The following is a 22,380-nucleotide window of genomic DNA, read 5'->3' as shown; positions in this document are numbered from 1 at the left end:
GTTGCTAAGAGCAAATGCCACTTGCACAAAAATATTTTTATATTGAGAAAAATATTGTATCCCATTTATACGGTGCACACAATAGATACTGTTGAAAATGAATTACAGGCTTACCAAATGGGGAAAAAAAATCATCAAAGTCTAAATGAAACAGTCTACTGAAAGTTAACATGTTTCACTTGGACAGAAAAGCATTCTAATCTAGGAAGTAAGCAATGGAAGAAAATAAAATATTCATATCATTGTCTGAACATTCATTTAGCAAAAACTATGACCAGAGGGGGCCTGTTGTGCAAGCAACTTTGAGAATGCATTTCCCAGTATATATATAATTAGCTTTGTTTTGGTTTTTCAAAATCACAATGTACAAAGATGTTCCTCAGTCTTAATAGACAAATTGGCAGAATCTGATAAAGAAATGTTTGTATTAATGTGTACTGATTTGTATCTTTTACATGCTACTCTATCAGGAGTACTCCCCATTTTTATTTTTAATCATGGGCCAAATATTTCAAACCAGGTTGCCAAGAAGGGGCAGGTTAGGCATGGATTGTAATTAATAATCCATTCTAAACAATGCTACAGAAACTATAACCAGAAAAGTCATTAGATAGCAGTTAAACCCCAAAATCAATGTGACTGTTATTTGGATTATTTGAATTTTTTATAAAAAAGTGTTGAATATTCTAAGCAAGCATGACAAAAAGAGTATTTCCAGGGAACTAATGTACCAGGTGCCAGACACTGATCTCACTTATATACTGTACCTGTCAAAAAATGAAACTATTCCACAATCCATGTTTTAACAGAAAACGTCTGATCTCTAACTCGAAAGGGGAAACTAATCAAGAAAGGGACAGGTAAATTGGCAGAAAGCTTATTAAAATGTCTGTCCATCACAACAAAACTGCCATTCAACTTATCAAAGACATTTAGAATTTACTATTATTGCTCTTAAAGTTGGACTTAATATCAACAAATGATTTAAACATAGAATATGACAGCAGGTAAGAGCTGTAAGGCCCATCTAGTCTGCCCAGTTTAGTTCTTTTTGCATGCCATAGACCACAATTGAGCTCTCTCTTTCCTTTCTTAGATTTGGATTTATAGAAAAATGTGTTATATATGCCATGAATATGGGGGTACGAAAAAAAAAAGCTACGCACTTCCAGCTTATGCTCTTTCTCTGTCAGAACCTCATTTTGACACCGCAGAAAGTCCGACAGCATTCGCGTTAGTTGTTTTCTATCATCTATTTCTGCTGCCAACCTGCCGTTGTAATCCGCAAGCAACATGCAGGCATCATCTACTGTCTTAGAAAGCTGGTTGCCTGATTCTTTATCTGAAAAAGAAACCGGAAGGACAAAACATATAGTCCCTATTAAGCAGTTTTAGGCAGAACAAACTAAGTCAAGGGCAATCTTCATTGATCCACACTGCTGCAAAATTATACAGATATTTTTGTACGTGCTGACTTTTTCAGAGGAAAAGAGCAGGTAGTTTTACTTTGAAAACTGCATCTACTTTATTTGCAAGTTAGAGGCAGAGGGGCAACACACCACGAGCACATTTGAAAATCCAAGCATATGTGGGTTGATACCCCTGACCTAAACATATCCCCAGGAACACCTTTTGTAAATTTGCTGGAAGTAAGCATGTTGTGAAAGCCCACGTGTGCCTTGAACCTCTTTGACGGGGACAATTTTCAACTAGGGCTAATCTGAAAATTGTCCTCATAGAAGGCATTCTTCAAGCAGCCTATGCAGTTGCAAACTATGCAGGCAGTTTTAGCGCACATATTTTAACCAAATTTTCAAAAGGAAACCAGGCAGGTACTTTCCCTTTGAAATTCTGCCTACAATACCATGCATATTTTGTGTCTGCTCTTTTGTGCATACAGCTAAGAGGGAAAATAGTGTAAGTACATTTGAAAATGTCATGTGTGCAGAGGTATGCACGACAACCCTGATTACTTGTGTGTGCAGAGGTATAGCAAATGTTGCTTACCTGTAACAGGTGTTTTCACAGGACAGCAGGATGTTAGTCCTCACAAATGGGTGACATCACAGGATGGAGCCCTGTACGGAAAACTTTTCTTTCAAAGTTTCCACAAAGCTTTGACTGACACTGGCACACTGAGTGCACTGAGCATGCTCAGCCTGCAATTATCCCTGTGAGCCACAGGTGTCTCCCTCAGTCTCGTCTTATAGCTAAAAGCGCAAGCGAAACTAAAATAAACGTGAAAACGTATAGAGACCCAACTCCACGGGGTGGCGGGTGGGTTTCGTGAGGACTAACATCCTGCTGTCCTGTGAGAACACCTGTTACAGGTAAGCATCATTTGCTTTCTCACAGGACAAGCAGGATGGTAGTCCTCACAAATGGGTGAGTACCGAGCTGAGGATGCCCGAGAGTGCACCAAATGCACCCAAGACACGCGAAGGGTGCGATGACGCGGGTGGAGTTTGGAAAGGAGGGCATCCTGAAATCCTTAAAGGGTTGGTGGAAGGATGTTGGGTAGTTAACCCGAAAGGAATAGGAGTAGACGGACTGGCCAAACATGGAGCATGCTGGCTAGTCGTATGTAAGCAATAATGGGCTGCGAAGGTATGGAGAGAACTCCAAGTTGCAGCCTGATAATATGTGTACAAGCAGCAGCGGCCGAAGGGAAGCTATTAAGGCTGAGGCGGATGCAACAGAGTGTGGTTACACACAGTGTTGTAGTGAGATGCCTGCTGGTTGGTAAGAAAAGAGATACAGACCGTTTATTAGGAGGAATAGGTCTGCTTGCCAACTGGAACTCACAGCTTGGCTCTTGCCACAGAAGGAAAGAGTTAGGTGGAATTCCTATAGAATGTAGGCAAGCTAGGTAGAATGCAAGCGCAGCCTTTCTGTCCAAGAATGGAAAGAATCCTCTCGCTCTGTGAGAGAGAGTTGTTGGAAAAAATGGGCAGAGTATATCCTGAGTAAGGTGAGATGCAACGTCTACCTTAAGAAAGATAGAAAGTTGAACACGTGAAAACCACTCAGTGACGGAGGAACGCAGGGTCAGATGAGTCTGTGACTAGAAGTGTGTAACTCATTGACACTGCTGGCAGAAATGACATTTATGAGGGAAGAATTTCCCATGCCAAACTGTGAAATGAGAGGAATGGAAAGGCTCGGAGAACGTATGAGACTTATAAGCATGAAATATATGTTCCATTCCGTGACTAGTGAAAATAGAGGCGGCTTGATCAGTGGAAAATCCATGGTAAGCTGACTCAGAAGGGATGTACCGTAAATCGGGTATCCCCAATCCCAAATGATACACCAATTGGAACAGAGGTGTACGTATGTGGAGGATGTCTGTGGAGCAGAATCCGAGGGAGCAAGAGAAAGAGTGGTGTAGAAAAAGAAAAAAGGGTAATACCCTTTTGTATGCTTCATGTGGTAAATCTTGCCATTTTGAATGGTAGGATTTATGTGTGGAAGGTTTTGTGATGCTACCAGTAATGAGAACATCAGTGAGTCTACGATTTGTGACAGACTGGTGAGAAGGTAGATTGGTTACTGGTGTGATAGATTGAGAAGTATGGGAAGCATACTGGTCTCGGTCAGGGCGAGGGTTAGAGGAATAGTGAACCCCGTCCCGGTTCAACATTAAAAGAGTGCTGGCTATGAGAGGCAGCAGAAGAGATATATTTAAAGAGGCCCTTGATGGAAGAAAGGCATCTATGGGAACGCATTGGAAACATGTGTAGGGAGTAGAATCTGTGCACCGTATGGTTCGATTCAGACGCAGAGGGCAAGTTCGGTTGACCTCAGCGTTAGAAGATTTTTCTCTTTACACATGTAGTTGGAGACCATTCGAGGGGATAGAAACCTACATGGAGAAGGTCTGCTAGTGCGTTCAGAAAATCTCTTAGATGAGTGGCCCGAGGATGCATGAAGTGAGCAAGGGCCAAGGTTAGAGCTGCGCAGCTTCTCAGCAGGGCAGCTAAGGTAATACGTGCTTGTGTGTTAGAAAGCACATTGTCCCTATGCTGTCTGTCTGTATGCACAAAGGTTTGTTGCAGAGGCAGTATGGGAAGGCATAAGGGTATAACTCATGACTACAAGCTTCAGGAAGTTTATGAGAAAACTGTGCCTGGAGTGGATAGACGCGTATAGGGTTGGGAAGCTTTTAGGCCAAACTTTACAACCCTGAGTAAATGAGAGCCTGAGCAGAATCAGACTAGGTTCTAGATCAGACTTGGTTCTAGATCTGGAATATGGATGAGGGATGAAAGCGGTTGCACAACTTAGACCCACTAATATTGGAATTTCACTGAATGTAACCCATAGCAGTTTTCTATGAGGAAAGTGCATAGTGAAAAAACCCCATGGCCCGACAATGAAGAATTGAGGGCCTGAGGTAATAGAAGATGCACGCAGGGACATGTAAAAATTTATTAGAATGTCTGCGTGTATGCTGGACAGGAAGGGTTTTAAGACTGTGGTGTCCAGAAGTGTTGTAGAAGGGATTTATGGCAGTGACAGTAATCCCAGTTAGGAAATGTATAGTGAGTCATGAAGAAGTTAGAGCTCCTTGCATGGACTGACTGTGGTTGTGCAGTTGTCCATGCAAGGAAAAGAGTGAATAATGTTGCAGTCCGTAGAGAAACAGCATTCACCAATAGTGATTCAATGAAATACTTTGGCTGCCGAAGCTGATGACAAGCGGCAGAGTTGTTGACTCACCATAAAGCACTTAGAAAGATTAGAGTAATGTACTTACTGCAATCTGGAAGCATGGAAACGAGAGTTACCATTTTACCTGTGACTTCTGAAGGAAGTTGGTACTTCTGAGGTCCAGGATGTGCGGAGAGTAACTACTTTCTGTTGAAAGAAAGAATAGTGTAATTAAAACTCCCCGACCCCCCTCCCTTCCCCCCTATGCGCTACGAAGCGCTTGGGGGAATGTACCGGGACTTTGGTACAAGGTGGGGTGGCTGCTCTGATATCCGGTCAGATGGGAGACCGGGGGGTGTCCCAGTGGAGAGGCTGAAGTAATCTGGATATCATGTAAGCTCCCACAGGAGTGTGAGCGGTAAAGTCGTACCCACATTTCTGTGTGCTGTACAAGACGACACTAAGACCTGACGTCAGGCTTCAAGGTGGACTTGTACTTGAGGCAATATTTGCTGAAGCTAGTGTTTAGCAGATCAGCGAATGCACCTGAACCTTGATTTTGAAGCAGGAACCAGAGGACAGAGCATTAATCAGTACAGAGCCTCATTGCTGGAAAGGGGAGGAAGCCCTGACGCAATCCCAAAGAAATAATAGAGGGGTTCTCTTGGTATTGTGGCTAACATAGCTAGCATAGTGATATGTGACACTAATACATTTCTTGAAAGGCACATGACCCAGAACTTTTCGAACCATGTGGTCCGAATTAGAGAACACATCTCAAAGGGAATGCCGTAGAAGCGGGTACTTTACCATCTGACGTGGATCGCTGCAGGACGAGCCGGTGAAGATTGCTGGCTCCGATCTCAGGAGTCCTCGAGGGGTAGGCCATGGACGTAAACGTCCGCCTCACTCTGAAACCTGGTATGGTGGCACAGGTACAGAGGAGACAGGCTGGTCGTGATTGGCATTTTGACTGCTATTGAAAACAGAGGGCCAGAATCCCGCACCACTTGACGGTGGGGCACACCGGGAACAGGGGAGCAGATTAATGAGCTCATGATCCCCTCCCTCGTCGCAGCGGCTCGATGTGTCGTGACGCCAATGCAGAATCCGTCGGACTTCGATCCGGTGTTTCTGGATCACCCAGGGCTGCCAAAACTGTACGGATCAGTGCTGATGGCAGTGGTGATGTTGCTCTCCCGAGCATTGTCCAGCATCAAGAAGGATAGCACCGATGTGCTGGATGGCGTCAGCGGCGGACGATCACTGTGTCGGCAACGATGGGTGCCATGGTGCTAGGCCCGGTCTTTCCCCAGCGCTGAGATGGAAGCCCTCGCTGTCCTGGATGGCGATCGATGACAGATTGTCAGCACGCCTGCTCTGCTAATAAGGGGCTTGAAAAAGAACCCAAAGCGTGGAGCATTGTATGCAGGCAAGGGCATTACGTGGCGGTGCTATGTCGGTATTGACGGTATCGATGGCAACTGAAGCGGCCTCGAGGGCATCGTCAAAATTGGATATGAAAAAACGTTGACTCGGCCAGAGTAATGATGCCAATGATGGAGCACTGACAGCATCGGCACAGGTATCTATGGAAACGGTGTGGCATCGAATAGTCAAGAAAAACATAGTCATTATCGAAAAGAGATACCGGCATCGACGGAGTCGGTGACCGCATCGATAAGAACGAAGACACCGATGGGAACGACGTGGGTGTCGAGGGCATCGATGTATGGGGGCGGGCGCCGACGTCCTCAGTGGCATAGGCACAGGCATCAACAGTATGGCCACGGACGTTGACGGTATCGATTGGACCGACTGGGGTAGCAAATGTGTGCGTGGAATTGGCGCCACGGACAGGGGTGTCGATGGCACTGACCTGGGCACCGATGGAATTGATGTTGGCATGGACCCCATGGATGGAAGAGACATTGACATCGATGCCAAAATGGATCCATCGATGCCAGCCATGAAATTGGCATTGGCATGGATGTCATCCATGGAAAAGGTATAGGCATGGATGGCATCCATGGAAAAGGTATAGGCATGGATGCCCATCGATGGAATCGACCTGGGGATCGACCTGGCATCGATGACCATCGATGGAATGGGCCCTGGCATCGATGTCCATCGATGGAAAGGTTCTGAACCTCGATGGAAAGGCTCTGGACATAGACGGCATCCATAATTTAAGGGACGGCATCGAGGAAAGTGACCCTGGCATCGATGGAGTGTCCCGGGCAACGGTGGCATCGACCCGAGTATGGATGGCAGCGACGAGACAAGGTGTGTGTCGAGGGCATTCACCCGGGTAAGGCGGCACCGAAGGAGCCCAAGGAAAAAACAGCGCAAAGGAGTAAAAAAAACCTGGCAGCACTGATAAAAACGATGCAGGGAGGATGGCATCAGAGTACTGCGGGAGAGGGGTACTGATGGCACCGAAAAAATCCAGGGCGGTCTGAGGAGGGGTACCTACGGTAGCGATGGGGCATCGACTACGCGAGGGTACCGGGGAACAAAGGACCCAAAACTAAAGGGGCCCTGGTGGCAACGGAGACCATTGAAGTCCCTGTCCCACTGGCGCTAATAACCAAGCAGAGTGTCACAGAGAGACACTCGCAGGCTATGTGTAGCTAACTGAAAAAATAGGGAGAGGGAAGGCCTCAGTCGGTTAGCAGGCCAGAAGGTGACAGGAACCGACCGAAAAAATAAGTCAAAGTACTCACCGAGCATCGTAAAAACGCGGAGGGCGACCCGTGCAGGGAAAAGTGTCTGTTGAAGTAAAAAGTAAAGTGTTTCCATGAGGAAAAAAGTTAAAATTTCCTCACAGAGCTCCAACTGCTATGCTTACTGCAGAGCAGAAAAAAGAAGACTGAGGGAGACACCTTGGCTCACAGGGATAATTGCAGGCTGAGCGTGCTCAGTGCACTCAGTGTGCCAGTGTCAGTCAAAGCTTTGTGGAAACTTTGACAGAAAAGTTTTCCGTACAGGGCTCCATCCTGTGATATCACCCATTTGTGAGGACTACCATCCTGCTTGTCCTGTGAGAAACACAACAACCCTGATTACCTTACCCAGCCTACCGATTTGCCTGGGTAAGGTGCTATATCCAGGTAAAAGGCTTTGAAAAATTGAGAGAGGAAATATTTTCTATTTTTCCCTTTTACGCTTTGCTTTCTCAAATCAGCTATGTTGATCATTGCACATGTTTTCACCTTGTCTTTAGATCTCTTTGGCAGTTTGTGCTATTCATGCACTGAAGATAACTAGAGTTCTTTCCTCATTAATTCTTTAGCAGAGTATAAGAAAATCCAAACAAGCCTTAGCAACAGCACTGTACAATTTGGTGGTCTGTATTATGACAAATGCTGCAGCAGTATGAAGAAAAGGAACTGGTAAATGGATGTGTGAGAAGGAAAAAAGCTGTGTCCAGAAAAAAAACCCCGCAAAACTGCAGTAAAGGCCCAGGACACCTAAATGTTAAAAATAGAAGTGCATTTAAAAGGTGTTTACTTTTTTTCCCTTTTAATCTATCAAGCCTTGAAGATCTTTCCTAATCTTACCTGTTATTTTATCTAGAAGTGCGACATCTTGTACCTCTACAGGTAACGATGCTATCCTCTGATGAACAGCTGCATCTCCTGAGGCAGCATTCTCTAGCTCCTGCAGGGCTCTGATGACATCTGTGGTCTGAAAAAGCACACACACATACATGTACTTACCTTCAGAACTGATTCACTTACCCAAGGCTCATTTCAAAACACACAGCACACATTCAGTGCAAATCTTACCTTTTTTCTGCCTAAGTAAATTTAATTAAACACAAAGCATGTGCCAATAATTTATTTTTATTTGAGTTATATTCCGCCTTGTCATCTTTCTTGCCATTCAACTGCACTAAATGCTCCTCGGAAAAAGTGAAATGGCTTATCTGTATAAGGTGTTCTCTGACAGCAGTAGTGTAATGACATTCAAACATGATGTCATCCCATGCCAAAAAGGAGGATCTTTCCACTGCTTTCTAGGCAAGCTTCTCAAGTATGCATGATGGTTTTCTGCAGATGCACAACCACTCGATATATCAGTTAAAAAAAAAACTAGGTACAGAACTCCAAGGGGTGACAGGTGTATTGTGTAGCTCATTGCATCGCTGCAGCCAGAGAATGCCTGTATTAGTTAAGCTATTTTACTTTCTCTCATGAGAAAGATGCAATGTAGTCACACAAGGAACACCACAGCCAAGGGCTGCCTTCAAATAAAAAGAGAAAATAGATGTATGCATGCCAACAGGCAAAAAACCTGTAGAGAAAACTCTAGTTTTATTTTTACTCCTTATTCTCCCTGCTTCTTTTTTTCACAATACAACAAATGCATAATAAGGAAGCCAAGTGGAAATCATAAAAACAGGCCATGAAGCAAGGGAACAGACCTCTACCCTGCAAAAAGACTTTGAAGGATGAACATTTCAAACTTAATGTCTCATCAGGCTGTGTCAACTGATGCCATGGCGCTTACAGCATGGGTCTTGACATGCTCTTCCAAAGTTATTCCTGCCAGGGTATAGTAGTGAGAAATACAATCTGTGAATCAATTAAAGGTAATAGTTGTCAGTATCTGACAAAGTAGTGTTGCAAGTCCCGTTAGCATACATAGACCCAGGCCTGAGCAATTGTTCAGAAGTCATTTCTGAGACATGCTCGTCCATGCACAAATACAATAAAAGTAATCCTTGGCAACATCAGTAGAAAAATTATTTACTTCAGAGAAAACTAAAGGCTTTTTGTGAGGACAAAGAAATTGCCCATTAGGAAAAAGCATATTTGCCTGAGATAACTAAAAGGAACAGATATGGCACTAAAAATGACCAAGAGCCCTAACAGCTAGTAAGACACACATACACACACACACACATACAGTAAATATAGAATAGGAACACCTTAGGGATTGGCACACAAAAAACCCTTAATTTTTCACAATTATATAAAATAATACAATAGAGAAAAGGATTGGCTAGCACCAGATGATGAAAAGGGTAAAAGCCCAAAAATATCTTTATGCAGAGATGTTGGTGATACAAATACAAAGTCTTTATAAATCCTGAGGGGGCAGGGATCTACTCCAAATTGTAGGAGAACCTGAAGATGGAAAATACATGTAGCTCAAATATTGCTTAAGGAAACTGTTCCATTATAAACCCATGTGAAATCAACGGTTCACTGCATAGGTTATATTAAAAAGAGTGTAAAGTATTCATATATGCACTGGTAGTTCACCACTGAACATACCCCAACAAACAGGCCTTCAAATGTTTTGCCAATGCTGGCTTCCTCAGGAGGGAATGCTGTCAAACACTGTACAGACATGTTTTATTGCTATATTGTAACAGCCTGAGCAGTGCTAGCTCAGTGTCATTTGGTTAATTAAACAAACAGTTTTGACAGCCCTGCTGACACTCGCTGAAGGTTTCAATGCCGTGACCTTAAATTAGCTGATACTTTTCCTTTGATAAACTTGAAAAAACTCCAAAAAGGAAAAAAGAGCATTAATGTTGAATGTTCACATCTAAAAACCAAAGTTTTATTAATTAGCAAAACTGAATAGGTGAGCACCTTTAAATCTAAAACTCATCTAACAAATGTCTTTAGTTAGATATACACATTTTAACACAATCTTGAAAGTGAATTGCAAGGACAAGATTGCATATGTACAAGTACTCACTAAAATATGCCTATACACTTATTGACTTCTCCTCTACACAGTTTGCTCGAACTAGAGGTTGCAACTTGCACGACAGACTGGTTAGCCCTTTTCCTATGTTAGTCCCACTACAGATAAGATGGGCCAATTCATGCGCAATCACTGTTCAGTTTGTATCCTTTGCCCTTGTGATAAATTATAAATAGGTCACACCAAGTTCCCTGTCCATACACAAATTATATAACATAAGAATTGCGCTAGAACTCAGAAGGTGGAAACTCCCCTAGTGAAATACTGGATTTACTTAGGTCATTCCCATTCTTTGTTATTCAGCGGCTATGTAGTCAGAGGTGGACACATTTCTCTGCAGCTCTTGCGTTGTGAACAAAAGTACATCTACTCATGGCATCCTATGGCCCTGGATGGATTAAATTCAATGATTGAGTGGGAGGCATTTGTATAGAAGCTCAGGTTGGTTTAGTTGCCAGCACCATTTGTAAGTGTCTTCGCGTAGGAGTGTTTCTTCCTCCTTCTCCCTCACGTTTTCTACATCTTGGACCTCTGCTGAAGCACCAGTCCATCTCTAAAACATGCAGAGAGGTGCATTCTAGCCTGACTGATTTTATTGAAGGATATAGATTTCCTTCTTCTGATTGGTCACGTCTCTTGACATGCAGCTCCGTTTTCATACGGATATAAACAGAATTAGGTGGGATTTTACCTCACTCTGGTTCCTGCGGTTTCTCTCTGTGACAGCAGGAGGAAGGTCGTGTACTTGGTTAAGTAGTTTTGAACGTATTCATTGGGTTGTGACATCGTGGCATTTCAGTAAGTGCGAGCCCCTTGAGTTCTTTTAACGATGTGTACCACCGTTTTATTTCAACAGATTTGAAGCTTAGATATACAAGGAATAGAGAGTGCATCTTTCGGCTTTTAACCTGTTTTCCTTAGATGCGAGTGTGTCAACGCTGTGCTTGTTTGAACGGCTCTCATTTAATAACGTCAGTTTTTGACTTGGTGGCTGAGATAACACGCACATACAGGTAAATTCTCAGTTCACTAGTTATGTGCTATGCAATCTGTTTTTCTTTCTTGATACTTTTTCAATTAACCTTTTTTTGTTCTGCAATGTTTTTACATACACAGGGTCAGCCAGGTGACTCACACTTGCACTGCGGACACATTGTGGAAATAAATGTGTTTGGTGACAGCCACATGTGATATGCATTATTGACAAGTAAGATCTGGGAAGTTTGTTTCTTAGTAGATTATATACCATTATGTTCTATATTTTCTCTCAGGTTGCACCAATAACACCTGATGGTGTGCGCGTCAGAGAAACTTACATTTTTTTATTTTTTTTTACGAGTTATGAGGAATTATATACCTCGATGGGGAGGGGGGGGGGAGTGGTGTTTAGGGTATTTTTTGTCTAGACTTGAAGTTACGCTACATTGCAGTATAACGGCAATTTGTTATTTCTAAAATTAAATAGCGTTTGTTAAGTGGTTGAGTTTTAACACAGCGATGCTTTTCTTTTCAAGCTTCCACTTTTTTGGATCCCATATTGGACTTTTTCCATGTTTAAAAGGCTAGGGAGGCTTCACCCGGTCTCTCGTGCCGGGAGTAGTCTTTGAGAAGGCAGTCTGTAAGTTACATTGTTTTTGTGTGACTTGTTTTAGTTAATGTTTCCATGCCTTGTTCTTATCCCTAAGTAGTTTATTTAAATCATTTTTGTTTTATTTATAGATTATAAATTGTTCTCCATGCTAGGGGTTTCTCCCTGCTATTAATTAAGTTGACTTACAAAATAGCCACTGCTATTACTAGCAACAGTAACATGGAATAGACTTAGTTTTTTGGTACTTGCCAGGTTCTTATGGCCTGGATTGGCCACTGTTGGAAACAGGTTGCTGGGCTTGATGGACCCTTGGTCTGACCCAGTATGGCATGTTCTTATGAAGCCATTTCGGCGAAACAAAAGCCTTGTTCGGGATTTTACATCAGACCCAGGAAACACTATACAACAATTTATAAGCCTGTATTAAATGGTTGAAACAGATTAATGTGATGGTATGTGTTGTTCATTAGATCAGGGGTTAAGTAGAATTTTAGAGATGCAGTTAGTTCACATAAGCAGCATGTGGCCCCTAACACCCTACACTAATACCTAAACCTCACCTCGAGTTACTAGGTGGGTCTCCCATAGAGATATAAATACGTATCTAGGGTGATGAAATTACGGCTAGGCTCACTATCTCTCTCTCTCTCTCCCTGGTAGTAAACATGATCCCCCCAGAGGTTGTATGTAGGAAATATCACATTCTGGCACTTATTTCAAAGTGCAAAAAAGTTATCGCAATTTGTGGTAACTTAGCTCTTCGCATAGGTATTATGCAAATTGCGATAAACTCCCTATTACCATAAAACAAGCCCCTTTTCCCATCGCATTCGATATTTACCGCATTTTGATAAATCCAGGCCTAAGTTTGCACCTGAGGCAATGGAAGGTGAAGTGACTTGCCCAAGATCGTAAGGAATGGCAATGGAATTTGAATGCTGGCTTTCTTGGTTTGCAGCCCACTGCTCTAGCCACTAAGCTATTCTTCCATTCATTTAGAAACATTTCCTGTAGATAACACAAATCAGACTGAATAAATGGGGGCAGACTTTGGTTTGAAAGATATTGGTGGCACTGGAATGTAAGTTATGATTTATTTTTCTTCCTATAGATATTTCCTCTCACCCCCCCCCCTGCAATTATGGAGTATTTTAAGTGTAAGATGCTTTCTTTTTCCATATGTTGTGTATATAATTTCACAATTTCTTTTGTTTTTATTTTGCAAAATGATTAAAAGTCAATAAATATATATAAAAGAAAACAATCATACAGATCTGGAAGAGCAAGTAGGAAGAGCATAGTATGCTGAAAATGCTTCCCAAAAAGATCCAGAGTCTTAGGCGCACAGCCTGGTGGGACAGACATGCATCTTAGGCTTCCTGGATCTTTTCAAAACATATTAGACTCACATTCTAGTGAGGTGGCTGGATCATATAAAATCCCAAGGTTGCCTGGTCACAGTTCATGTTCGTCTTATTAACAAAGTAGTGAGCGTGGGCGTGTCCATATTCTATATTGAATGTCTTAAAAGGAGTGTGGCTGGTTACTACCATTAACCCTATAGATACATACAGGTACTTCAAAAACCAAGTCAAGAGTCCATGGATTCTCCTGAGACCTCCAAATCAAAAAGGTACAGTCTTCACCATGCACTGTACAAAATTGGGAAAAGAAATGTCCTTTTCAGTGGGGATGGAGAACAAACTTAAGGACTGAGCCATTGGTAAAGTCCTTTAGAAAAAAAATCTTTTTTTTTTTTTGTTTTTGTTTTCTCAAGCCTTTGGGACTTAGTGTCGTTTTTGTAGGCTGGCTCTGTCAACTTTGACCAGACTGGGCTTGAATGGCAGTCAAGCTAAGTATTTTTGTTTTGCTGTAATGTTGCTGTGACCAGTTTTATGTTGATTTCATAATAAAATTTGTAACCTGCCACACTGGTAAAGGTTATGTTATTAGTATTATATATCTATAATGTAGTTATAATCTATAATAACTACCATATTAGTAATGATTGTTGTATGTTAATTTCTATGAATATAGTTCTTATCCTGCCCAGAATGGTAGGTAAGAGGGAAATATTTTAAAATAAAAATAAACTTGCTACTTGCTCCTGTGACACCATTCCAACCCCATTCCTTCAGTTTTATTTCCCTGCAATCATACCCTCCATCTGTCAAATCCTTAATGAATCACTTACCACTATGATTGTTCCCTCTTCCTTCAAAATTGTTGTGATAACACTGCTCCTCAAAAACCTTCACCAGCCTTACTTGTCCTGCTACTGTTCCATTTCCCTCCTCCCTTTCAAATCTAACTGGTTGCATATGCCATTCACTTTTACTGTCTGGACCTTTTCAGCTCAGCTATTCAAAATCAACTTTAGTCCAGCTTTTACTCTCTAAATACCACAGAAATCCTCTTGCCAAAGTCTTCAGTGACCTATTGATGGCGAAGGGTCTTTACTCAGTCCTCACCCTCTTTGATCTATCCACTACTTTTGACACCAAAGATCACCATCAACTTATTGATACTGAACTTCACTGGATTTCAGGACTCTGTTCTATTCTGTTTTTCTTATCTTTCCCATTTAAGTTTTGCTGTATCCTCTGGTGATTTCTTCTCCACTGCTATTCCACGTGTCTCATGGCTCTGTCCTGAGCCCTCTTCTCTTTTCTCTCTCTACACTTCATTCCTCAGTGCTCTTATCTCCTCCCACATCATTCATTACCACTTTTGGAATAGAGATTTAGATCTGGCAATCATGAGCATAAAAGCAGTACTGAAAGCTGTGAGAGGAGCTACTTTTCTATACCACAAATTTCACTAATAATCCAATCCCCAATCTCAGCCCTTTTGTCTAAAATCACTGCCTAGATGTCCTTCCGCCACCTTAAAAAATTAATATGGCCAAGACAGAATGCCTTATCTTTCCCCCCACTTCAGATCTGCCTTGTTTTTCTCTCTGTGGATGGCACTCTCGCCCTCCTGATTGCCTTGGCCCATAACATTGGGAGTCATTTTTGATGCCTCTCTCTCTCTCTCCTCCTCTACACACATCCCAACACTGATACAGCATGTCTATAAACATGCTAAAATCCATTTCTTTCTGAGCATGCACCCAAAACACTCATCTATTCTTACCAGCTCCCATTTTGGACCCCTGCAACTTGCTCTTCATAAGCCTCCCACTGAACCATCTGTGTCCACTGCAATCTATTCAAAATTTAGCTGCCAACTTCCTTCAACATCACTATGATCATGCAGATCCTCTTCTAAAGATCAAAATCGTAGATGGCTAAAGGGGGGATATGATAGAGGTCTTTAAGATCATGAGAGGTCTTGAACGAGTAGATGTGAATCAGTTATTTACACTTTCAGATAATAGAAGGACCAGGGGGCATTCCATGAAATTAGCAAGTAGCACATTTAAGACTAATCGGAGAAAATTCTTTTTCACTCAACGCACAATTAAGCTCTGGAATTTGTTGCCAGAGGACGTGGTTAGTGCAGTTAATGTAGCTGGGTTCAAAAAAGGTTTGGATAAGTTCTTTCAGGAGAAGTCCATTAACTGCTATTAATCAAGTTTACTTAGCTAATAGCCACTGCTATTAATTGCATCAATAGCATGGGATCTTCTTGGTGTTGGGCACTTGCCAGGTTCTTGTGACCTGGTTTGGCCTCTGTTGGAAACAGGATGCTGGGCTTGATGGACCCTTGGTCTGACCCAGCATGCAATTTCTTATGTTCTTCTCAAGTCACTACACTGGCTCCCCCTATCTGCTTTGATATATTTGAAGCTTCTCTTACTCGCCTACAAATGCATTCGCTCTATAGTTCCTCATTCCCTTCATCCTTCCTCATGAACTCTGTTCATTGAGTAAGTCACTCATATCTGTGCCCTTCTCCTCCAACCCCCAACCCCCAACTCCACACTTTTCACTTTGCTGTGCTGCAAAGCCTTGAATAGACTTAAGTCGATACATCATTTTCCTTCTCTGGCCATATTCAAATCTGGTCAAAAATATCACCTTTTTGGGGACAAATTTTAATCCTAAGCAATTTTCAACAATATATACATTTACCGCAAACTCTTGTTTATGTCATTTCTATTTGTCTTGATGAGACTGTAAGCGCAATGGAGCAGGGACTGTCATATTTATCTGTGCAATGATCTCGAGAAGCGCTTTAGAAATGATAAATAGCAGTAGTAATAGTGTGGACACTGGAGCAGCAGCTCTGTGCTCAGCTTCTCGATACTTGTATTCTTCGTAAATTATAGGGTCTGCAGGAATTGCGTTTCAGCAGCTGTTTTAATTCTGCTAGTGCTGCGTTTTTCCCATATCTATATATAGCCAGACCTCTTCCCCTTCCCACCCACAACCTCTACTATCTGTGGCCATCTGATCTGTCCAAGTTTTGGGGAAGTTTCTTTGCGTGCCAGCAGTCACGTTTATCTTCCCTCTTTGCACATCTGTAGTTTTCCATTGCTGGTCAGGGAGCACAGTTCTGTCTGCGGATGGTATAATTTACTTGCCATCTCTCCTGCACTCCCCTACACATTGCTGCTCAATACTGTTCTTTCATTTTTCATCTCTGTTCTCTTATTCCACTTTCGGGCATGTCTGTCCAAATAGTGCTTTATTCAATGTTAAGTCTTGCATATCTCAGTGCTCTGGTCTCATCAAGAAGTAGATGGCCTTTTCTCACTACAGTTATAGTTGGTTTTCATTTTAACTCCTCTCCCTTCATTGTTCTCTTGTTCACTATGTTTCAGTGGTCCAGCATCTAAGCTGCCATGAGCTGTGGCCATAAATTTCATCTGTCTGGTTGCAGTTTGTTCTACTATCCAGTATGGCACCCCCATCTGGTATACACTGCAGTATTACAAAAAAGGGGTCACAGACAGATGCAATGTAACCATAAGGCTCTTTTTCTCTTCTTTTTCAGAGGATGCCTAAATATGTGGTCATTTGAGTCCCTGAGTATAGCAGGAGCAATTAGCACAAGTTTGATACAAACCTTACTTAGAATTGAGTCAGCGAAGGTCATGAGCATGACCACATGCACCAAAGAGACCAATTTCACTTTCTTTGTAGTCTGTGCCAATGCCCGAATCTGCGTAAACTCTGGCTCATTGGCCCTTGAAATATCATCACTGAAGGTGGATTTCTCAATGCACCAACTGAAAATCTCCGAGATCATCTTTTCTAACTTTAAATAAACATCATTAGAGTCAGGATTGGTATAGGCCTTGTAATGGACTGCATGTTCTCAAAGACCATGTGGAGCTTGGTGAAGACCTTTGATGGGTATCCTCCAAATGTAGCCACTTCAGAGTATAACCACATCCAAGCCCTCAAGAGTTGTGTTTCAATGAGGTGTGTCAGAGCCTCCACCGAATGCCTGCACTCACCTGTTGAAGCACTCACCCAGAAGCTAAGTCTTTTGAGCCCTTGTAAGGATCTGAGTTGACAAAATAGGATTTGTCTCAACTCTCATGCCTATTCTCAGTTCAAGACATTAAACTAGATGTAGAAAGATATGCTGAGTAGAAAAGGTGTTCTCAACTTTGCTGATATTGAATGTGTAGTCGTGAGAAAGAACCACTACTTGGTAGCGATAGTGAGAGGTAAAGAAAAAAAATGAAACAAGCAAGCTGAAACTACAGAATTCTACTGGGAAAAATGGGAGCTTAACTGGAGGAGGATGGGTGGAGGAACCCACATGTGAACCGTAAAAGAAGACCCGAGGCAAATACCAGCGGCAAACCAGTCCAAACATTCTGCTCCAACAACAGAATAAACACGTTAAAAAGTACATGTCATGGGGGGAAAGGCAAGATGGCAGGATGAGCATTAGCATGTTAAGCTGCTTCCAAGATGTTTTTTTCTTCCTACCATTTCCTGGACATGCTGTCTAAAAGGAAAGTCAAGGTTCAAATGTTTCCCCAGATTCTTCACACTTGCCGAGACAGCAGCCTATTACAAACTTCATGTCCTGAGGAACAGCTCTGACCGGGGGGGAGGGGGGGGGGTAAGGGTCCCCATTGTGACTCAGGATGAAGGAGTGCTGGTGTTGCCAGGGGACAGGGCTTCCCTCAGCCTCCAGGATCAGTGTCCACTGCTGGCTGTGAGAGACAGTGCCTTTTGTCAGTTCACAGAGTTGTAGACTGATGATGCCAACACCACAATTTTGGCAAGGGAGTTCCTCGAAAGACTGGTCCAGAGTTCCAGGTCGTTTCTTCACCCCTGGAAGAGGGAGCAGGCCCTGGTGCAGCCTTATAGTCTTGTTCACCAGGGATGGTCGTTAAAGGAGCCATGGAAGTTCCGGGAGTTTTCTCTGCCTCCTCTATTGGCATGGAACTGCTGGTTTTACCTGGTGAATCTATCTTGAAAGCCATCTAAACCGTCGATGGTTATTTTAGACTCGCTGTGGGAGTTGACAGCCAGGTTTTGGAAAGCTATTCAAAACTGCTCTGCCAAAGTTGATTCTCTGGCTATCAAGTTGGAGTCCATGTAGAAAAAGCATGAAGATCAAATTGTAGCGGCACAAAACAAAATCTCTAGACTTGAAACAGAGGTTAAAAATATAAAAAGCTTAGGTCACTTGATGCTGTCCTGCTCCTGGGACTTCCCTGAACAGCATGCATCCTGCCTGTCAGGACTTTAATTTGAGCCTGACGTGGTTGATAGTCGCTGTCAGTGAGTGCCTGAGGTTTTTTTTCAGGCAAATCATGTCCAGTAGACTTGCAAAGAAGGAAAAAGAAAAAGTAAAAATTGGCAGACCCTAAGATGGCTGATGCAAGTAAAGATGGGGCCACACCAGCAGCTGTGGACATGGGTGCATTAACAGCAGCAGTCACAGGAGCAGTGGAGAAAGCGCTAGATGTCAAACTTGATGGAAAGTTTGAAGCAATTTTTGCTAAATTTGACGAGCTGACAAGAGACCTCGAAACGGCTTCTCAGTGACTGGATGCAGTGAAGCAGCAGGTGTCCAATTTGGAAGATGGCACCCGTGTCACAGATACAGCAGCAAACAGATCCGTGGAGAAACTTGAGCAATAAGAAGCCAAAGTCGAGGTTATGGAAAATTGTGCACACCGCAATAAACTTCATTTTATAGGGCTCCCTGAATCTGTTAGATGACAAATTGTGCAAATTCTTAGAAAAATGGCTGCCAGCAACGCTTCAGCTTCCAGAGTCTCTAGGCTCTATGCTCCATACACATTAAGCGCACTCACAGATATCGGCCCCAGAACTGAAAATCGAGACAAGTTGCGTGTAGTCATTGCACGCTTTTTGAACTTCATGTACAATGCTGCAGTGTTACAGGCTTTACGTAGAGGACTTCAGCTGGCCATGGGTGAAAGGAAGATTTTGATTTTTCAGGACTATTCTGTCAAATTGTTAGGGTTGTGCAGAGTCTTCTCCCCGATCTGCAGCATTCTTTTTGCAAAAGAAGTGTGCTTTTCCCTTCCATATCCAGCGAAACTGAGGGTAACACATGTTGGCAGTATTACTGTGTTCTCAACAGGCAGTATTACTGTGTTCTCAACATCTGAAGAGGCACCTCGGTTTTTACAATCATTGGGAGAGGAATGATTCCTGGTTTAAATATATCTATTTTGAATGACCTTCCTTACTCACATAGTGGGTATCCATGTGATTTGTTTTGCTACTTCTGTGTGGTTCTTGGAAAAGGAAACAGGCATGTGTGGGTTGTTCCTTAATAATAATAGTTTTATTATAACATTTATAGTGGCATTCAGTATATTTTCAGACTGAATGTAAGACTAATATTTGATTGTGATCATTGCGCTTCACAGTTTACTCTGTTCCACTTTTGTTTTGTTTGGGTTTTTTTTTAGAAAACCAGTAAGAATATGAAACAGACTATGTCGGTTGATACAAACCTGTTCTGATTTCTTTCTCCCAGTGGAGAATTTATAATCTATTTGATAGCCTCCCAGATGTAACTTGCTAACTTTTTTTTGTTTTCTTGACAATGATTCAATGATTTCCCCAAACTGAGTTTTCAGTACTGTTCTGGGAGTCCCTTAGCAACAAATCTGTGATCTCTATCAAAGATGGAATGGGAGGAAAGGGGGGTGGGATAGGGGAAGGAGGATAATTGGGCAAATAGATGAATGGTCAGGGAGACTCTGGATTGTGGCTAAACTTAGTGAAGGGGAAATATTCATAATAATTTACTGTGTTTTACTTTTCTAGGTCTTGTCTCAAGGATGAAAATATTGTAAAATCAGGAGGATCGCCCTGGGCTGGGGGGAGCGTCCCTTTACTAGAGACACTGAAGCTGGTTATTTCAATTTCTTTAGCATACTGTTATATCAAATAAGCAAATTATGAGAATAATTTCATGGAATGGGGTCTCCAATTAAACGACTAAAGATATTGCAGCTTTTAAAAAGGCACAAGGTGGATATAGCAATGCTCTAGGAGACATAATATAGAGCACAGTAAGCTATGTAAATGGTGGGTAGGTGAAGCCCATTGGGCCTCTTCTGGCACATAACGCTGGAGTAGCTATTTTAAATTAAGGACTTTCATTTCATTTCAACCTGCATCTATTATGAAAGACTCAGGCAGTAGATATATTATTCAAGGTCATTTGATGGGAAAATCTCTCACTTTGTGTAATGTATATGCTCCAAAAAACTAAGATCATCAGTTTCTTTTAACTTTACTAGATAAATTACAATAGAGATGTCTGATCATGCTCTTATCTGAGTAGAGCTTATTTATTTATTTATTTATAGATTCTTATATACCGCGGTACATATAGTTATACATCACCTCGGTTTACAGTGAAACAGTAAATTAGCAACAGGCTTTACATATAACAGGTTAAACAGAATAACATTTAACAGCTACAGGCTTTACAAAAATAACGGGTTTCAAGGGTAATATGCTAACTTCATTAACTATGATAACCAAAATATATTAATTTTCAAATGTTACGCAGGAATAATTGACTGTCAAAAGCAAAATCCAATGTTCCTTTAAAGTCAATAAACAGAAATTAAATAATGGATGGGGGTAATAGCGGAACAGTGGTATTGGCAGTATGAGATAAACATTGGTAATTGGCAGTATGAGATAAACATATGAATGGAATAAGAACATGGTGCAGGTAAGTAAAAATATGGAATAGCTGCATTTCAGATTAGTTATTGATCATTGTGAGAAGGCTTGTTCAAAAAACCATGTTTTCAGGTTTTGTTTGAAAGTTTTGTGGCAGGATTCAAGACGCAGGTCCAAAGGCATATTGTTCCAGATATTGATACCAGCTATGGAGAATGCGCGGTCTCTAGTGGAGCTTAGTTGTTTGGGATCTTATTTGGGACGTCGGCAATGGTAGTTTCCTGCTTATCTAGACCGGGTCAAATTTCCAAAAGGTTTTAGGCAAAAAGTGGCTTGAATTTCAAGAAAATAATAAAAATCATACTGAGGAACCTGCACTGTTTTGGGAGACTGTGAAAGTGGTCTTACGGGGGGAAATAATTTCTTATTTGAAACATAGGCGTAAAGCCCTGGAAACCAAAATCTCAAGGCTGAAGCAGCAAGTCCGTAAGGATAGATTATATTTGGCCAAATGCCGCACAAAGGAATCAAAAACAAATATTTTCTCATTGACAGCTCTCAACTCGTTACTTCATCAAAGAGTGAAGAAGTCAATGATTTATTATAAGTATCAACTATATCAATATGGTAACAAAGCAGGGAAACTTAGCTTCCCTGATCAAATGTAAGATAGAAGCAAAATATGCTGCTGCCATAAGAACATAAGAAAATGCCAATCTGGGTCAGACCAAGGGTCCATCAAGCCCAGCATCCTGTTTCCAACAGTGGCCAATCCAGGCCAAAAGAACCTGGCAAGTACCCAAAAACTAAGTCTATTCCATGTTACCATTGCTAATGGCAGTGGCTATTCTCTAAGTGAACTTAATAGCAGGTAATGGACTTCTCCTCCAAGAACTTATCCAATCCTTTTTTTAAACACAGCTATACTAACTGCACTAACCACATCCTCTGGCAACAAATTCCAGAGTTTAATTGTGCGTTGAGTAAAAAAGAACTTTCTCTGATTAGTTTTAAATGTGCCCCATGCTAACTTCATGGAGTGCCCCCTAGTCTTTCTACTATCCGAAAGAGTAAATAACCGATTCACATCTACCCATTCTAGACCTCTCATGATTTTAAACACCTCTATCATATCCCCCCTCAGTCGTCTCTTCTCCAAGCTGAAAAGTCCTAACCTCTTTAGTCTTCCCTCATAGGGGAGTTGTTCCATTCCCCTTATCATTTTGGTAGCCCTTCTCTGTACCTTCTCCATCGCAATTATATCTTTTTTGAGATGCGGCGACCAGAATTGTACACAGTATTCAAGGTGCG

At 42.0% G+C, this 22,380-nt stretch overlaps 1 protein-coding gene across 3 annotated transcripts in view; it reads right to left on the bottom strand.

Moving 5' to 3' along the window:
• The window catches only part of RPRD1A (regulation of nuclear pre-mRNA domain containing 1A), a 313,839-nt gene that overhangs the window by 151,872 nt on the left and 139,587 nt on the right, over positions 1-22,380 (bottom strand). For all 3 annotated transcript variants that reach the window (XM_029589844.1, XM_029589843.1, XM_029589845.1), the window contains exons 5-6: positions 8,217-8,343; positions 1,167-1,342 (exon numbers count right to left, since the gene is read on the bottom strand). In XM_029589844.1, the coding sequence (XP_029445704.1) occupies positions 1,167-1,342; positions 8,217-8,343 (303 nt within the window). The remainder of the gene's footprint in view (positions 1-1,166; positions 1,343-8,216; positions 8,344-22,380) is intronic.

Source organism: Rhinatrema bivittatum, chromosome 2 (assembly GCF_901001135.1).
Source record: "Rhinatrema bivittatum chromosome 2, aRhiBiv1.1, whole genome shotgun sequence".
NCBI classification, from domain to species: Eukaryota; Metazoa; Chordata; class Amphibia; order Gymnophiona; family Rhinatrematidae; genus Rhinatrema; species Rhinatrema bivittatum.
This window is presented reverse-complemented; position numbering and strand designations above follow the sequence as displayed.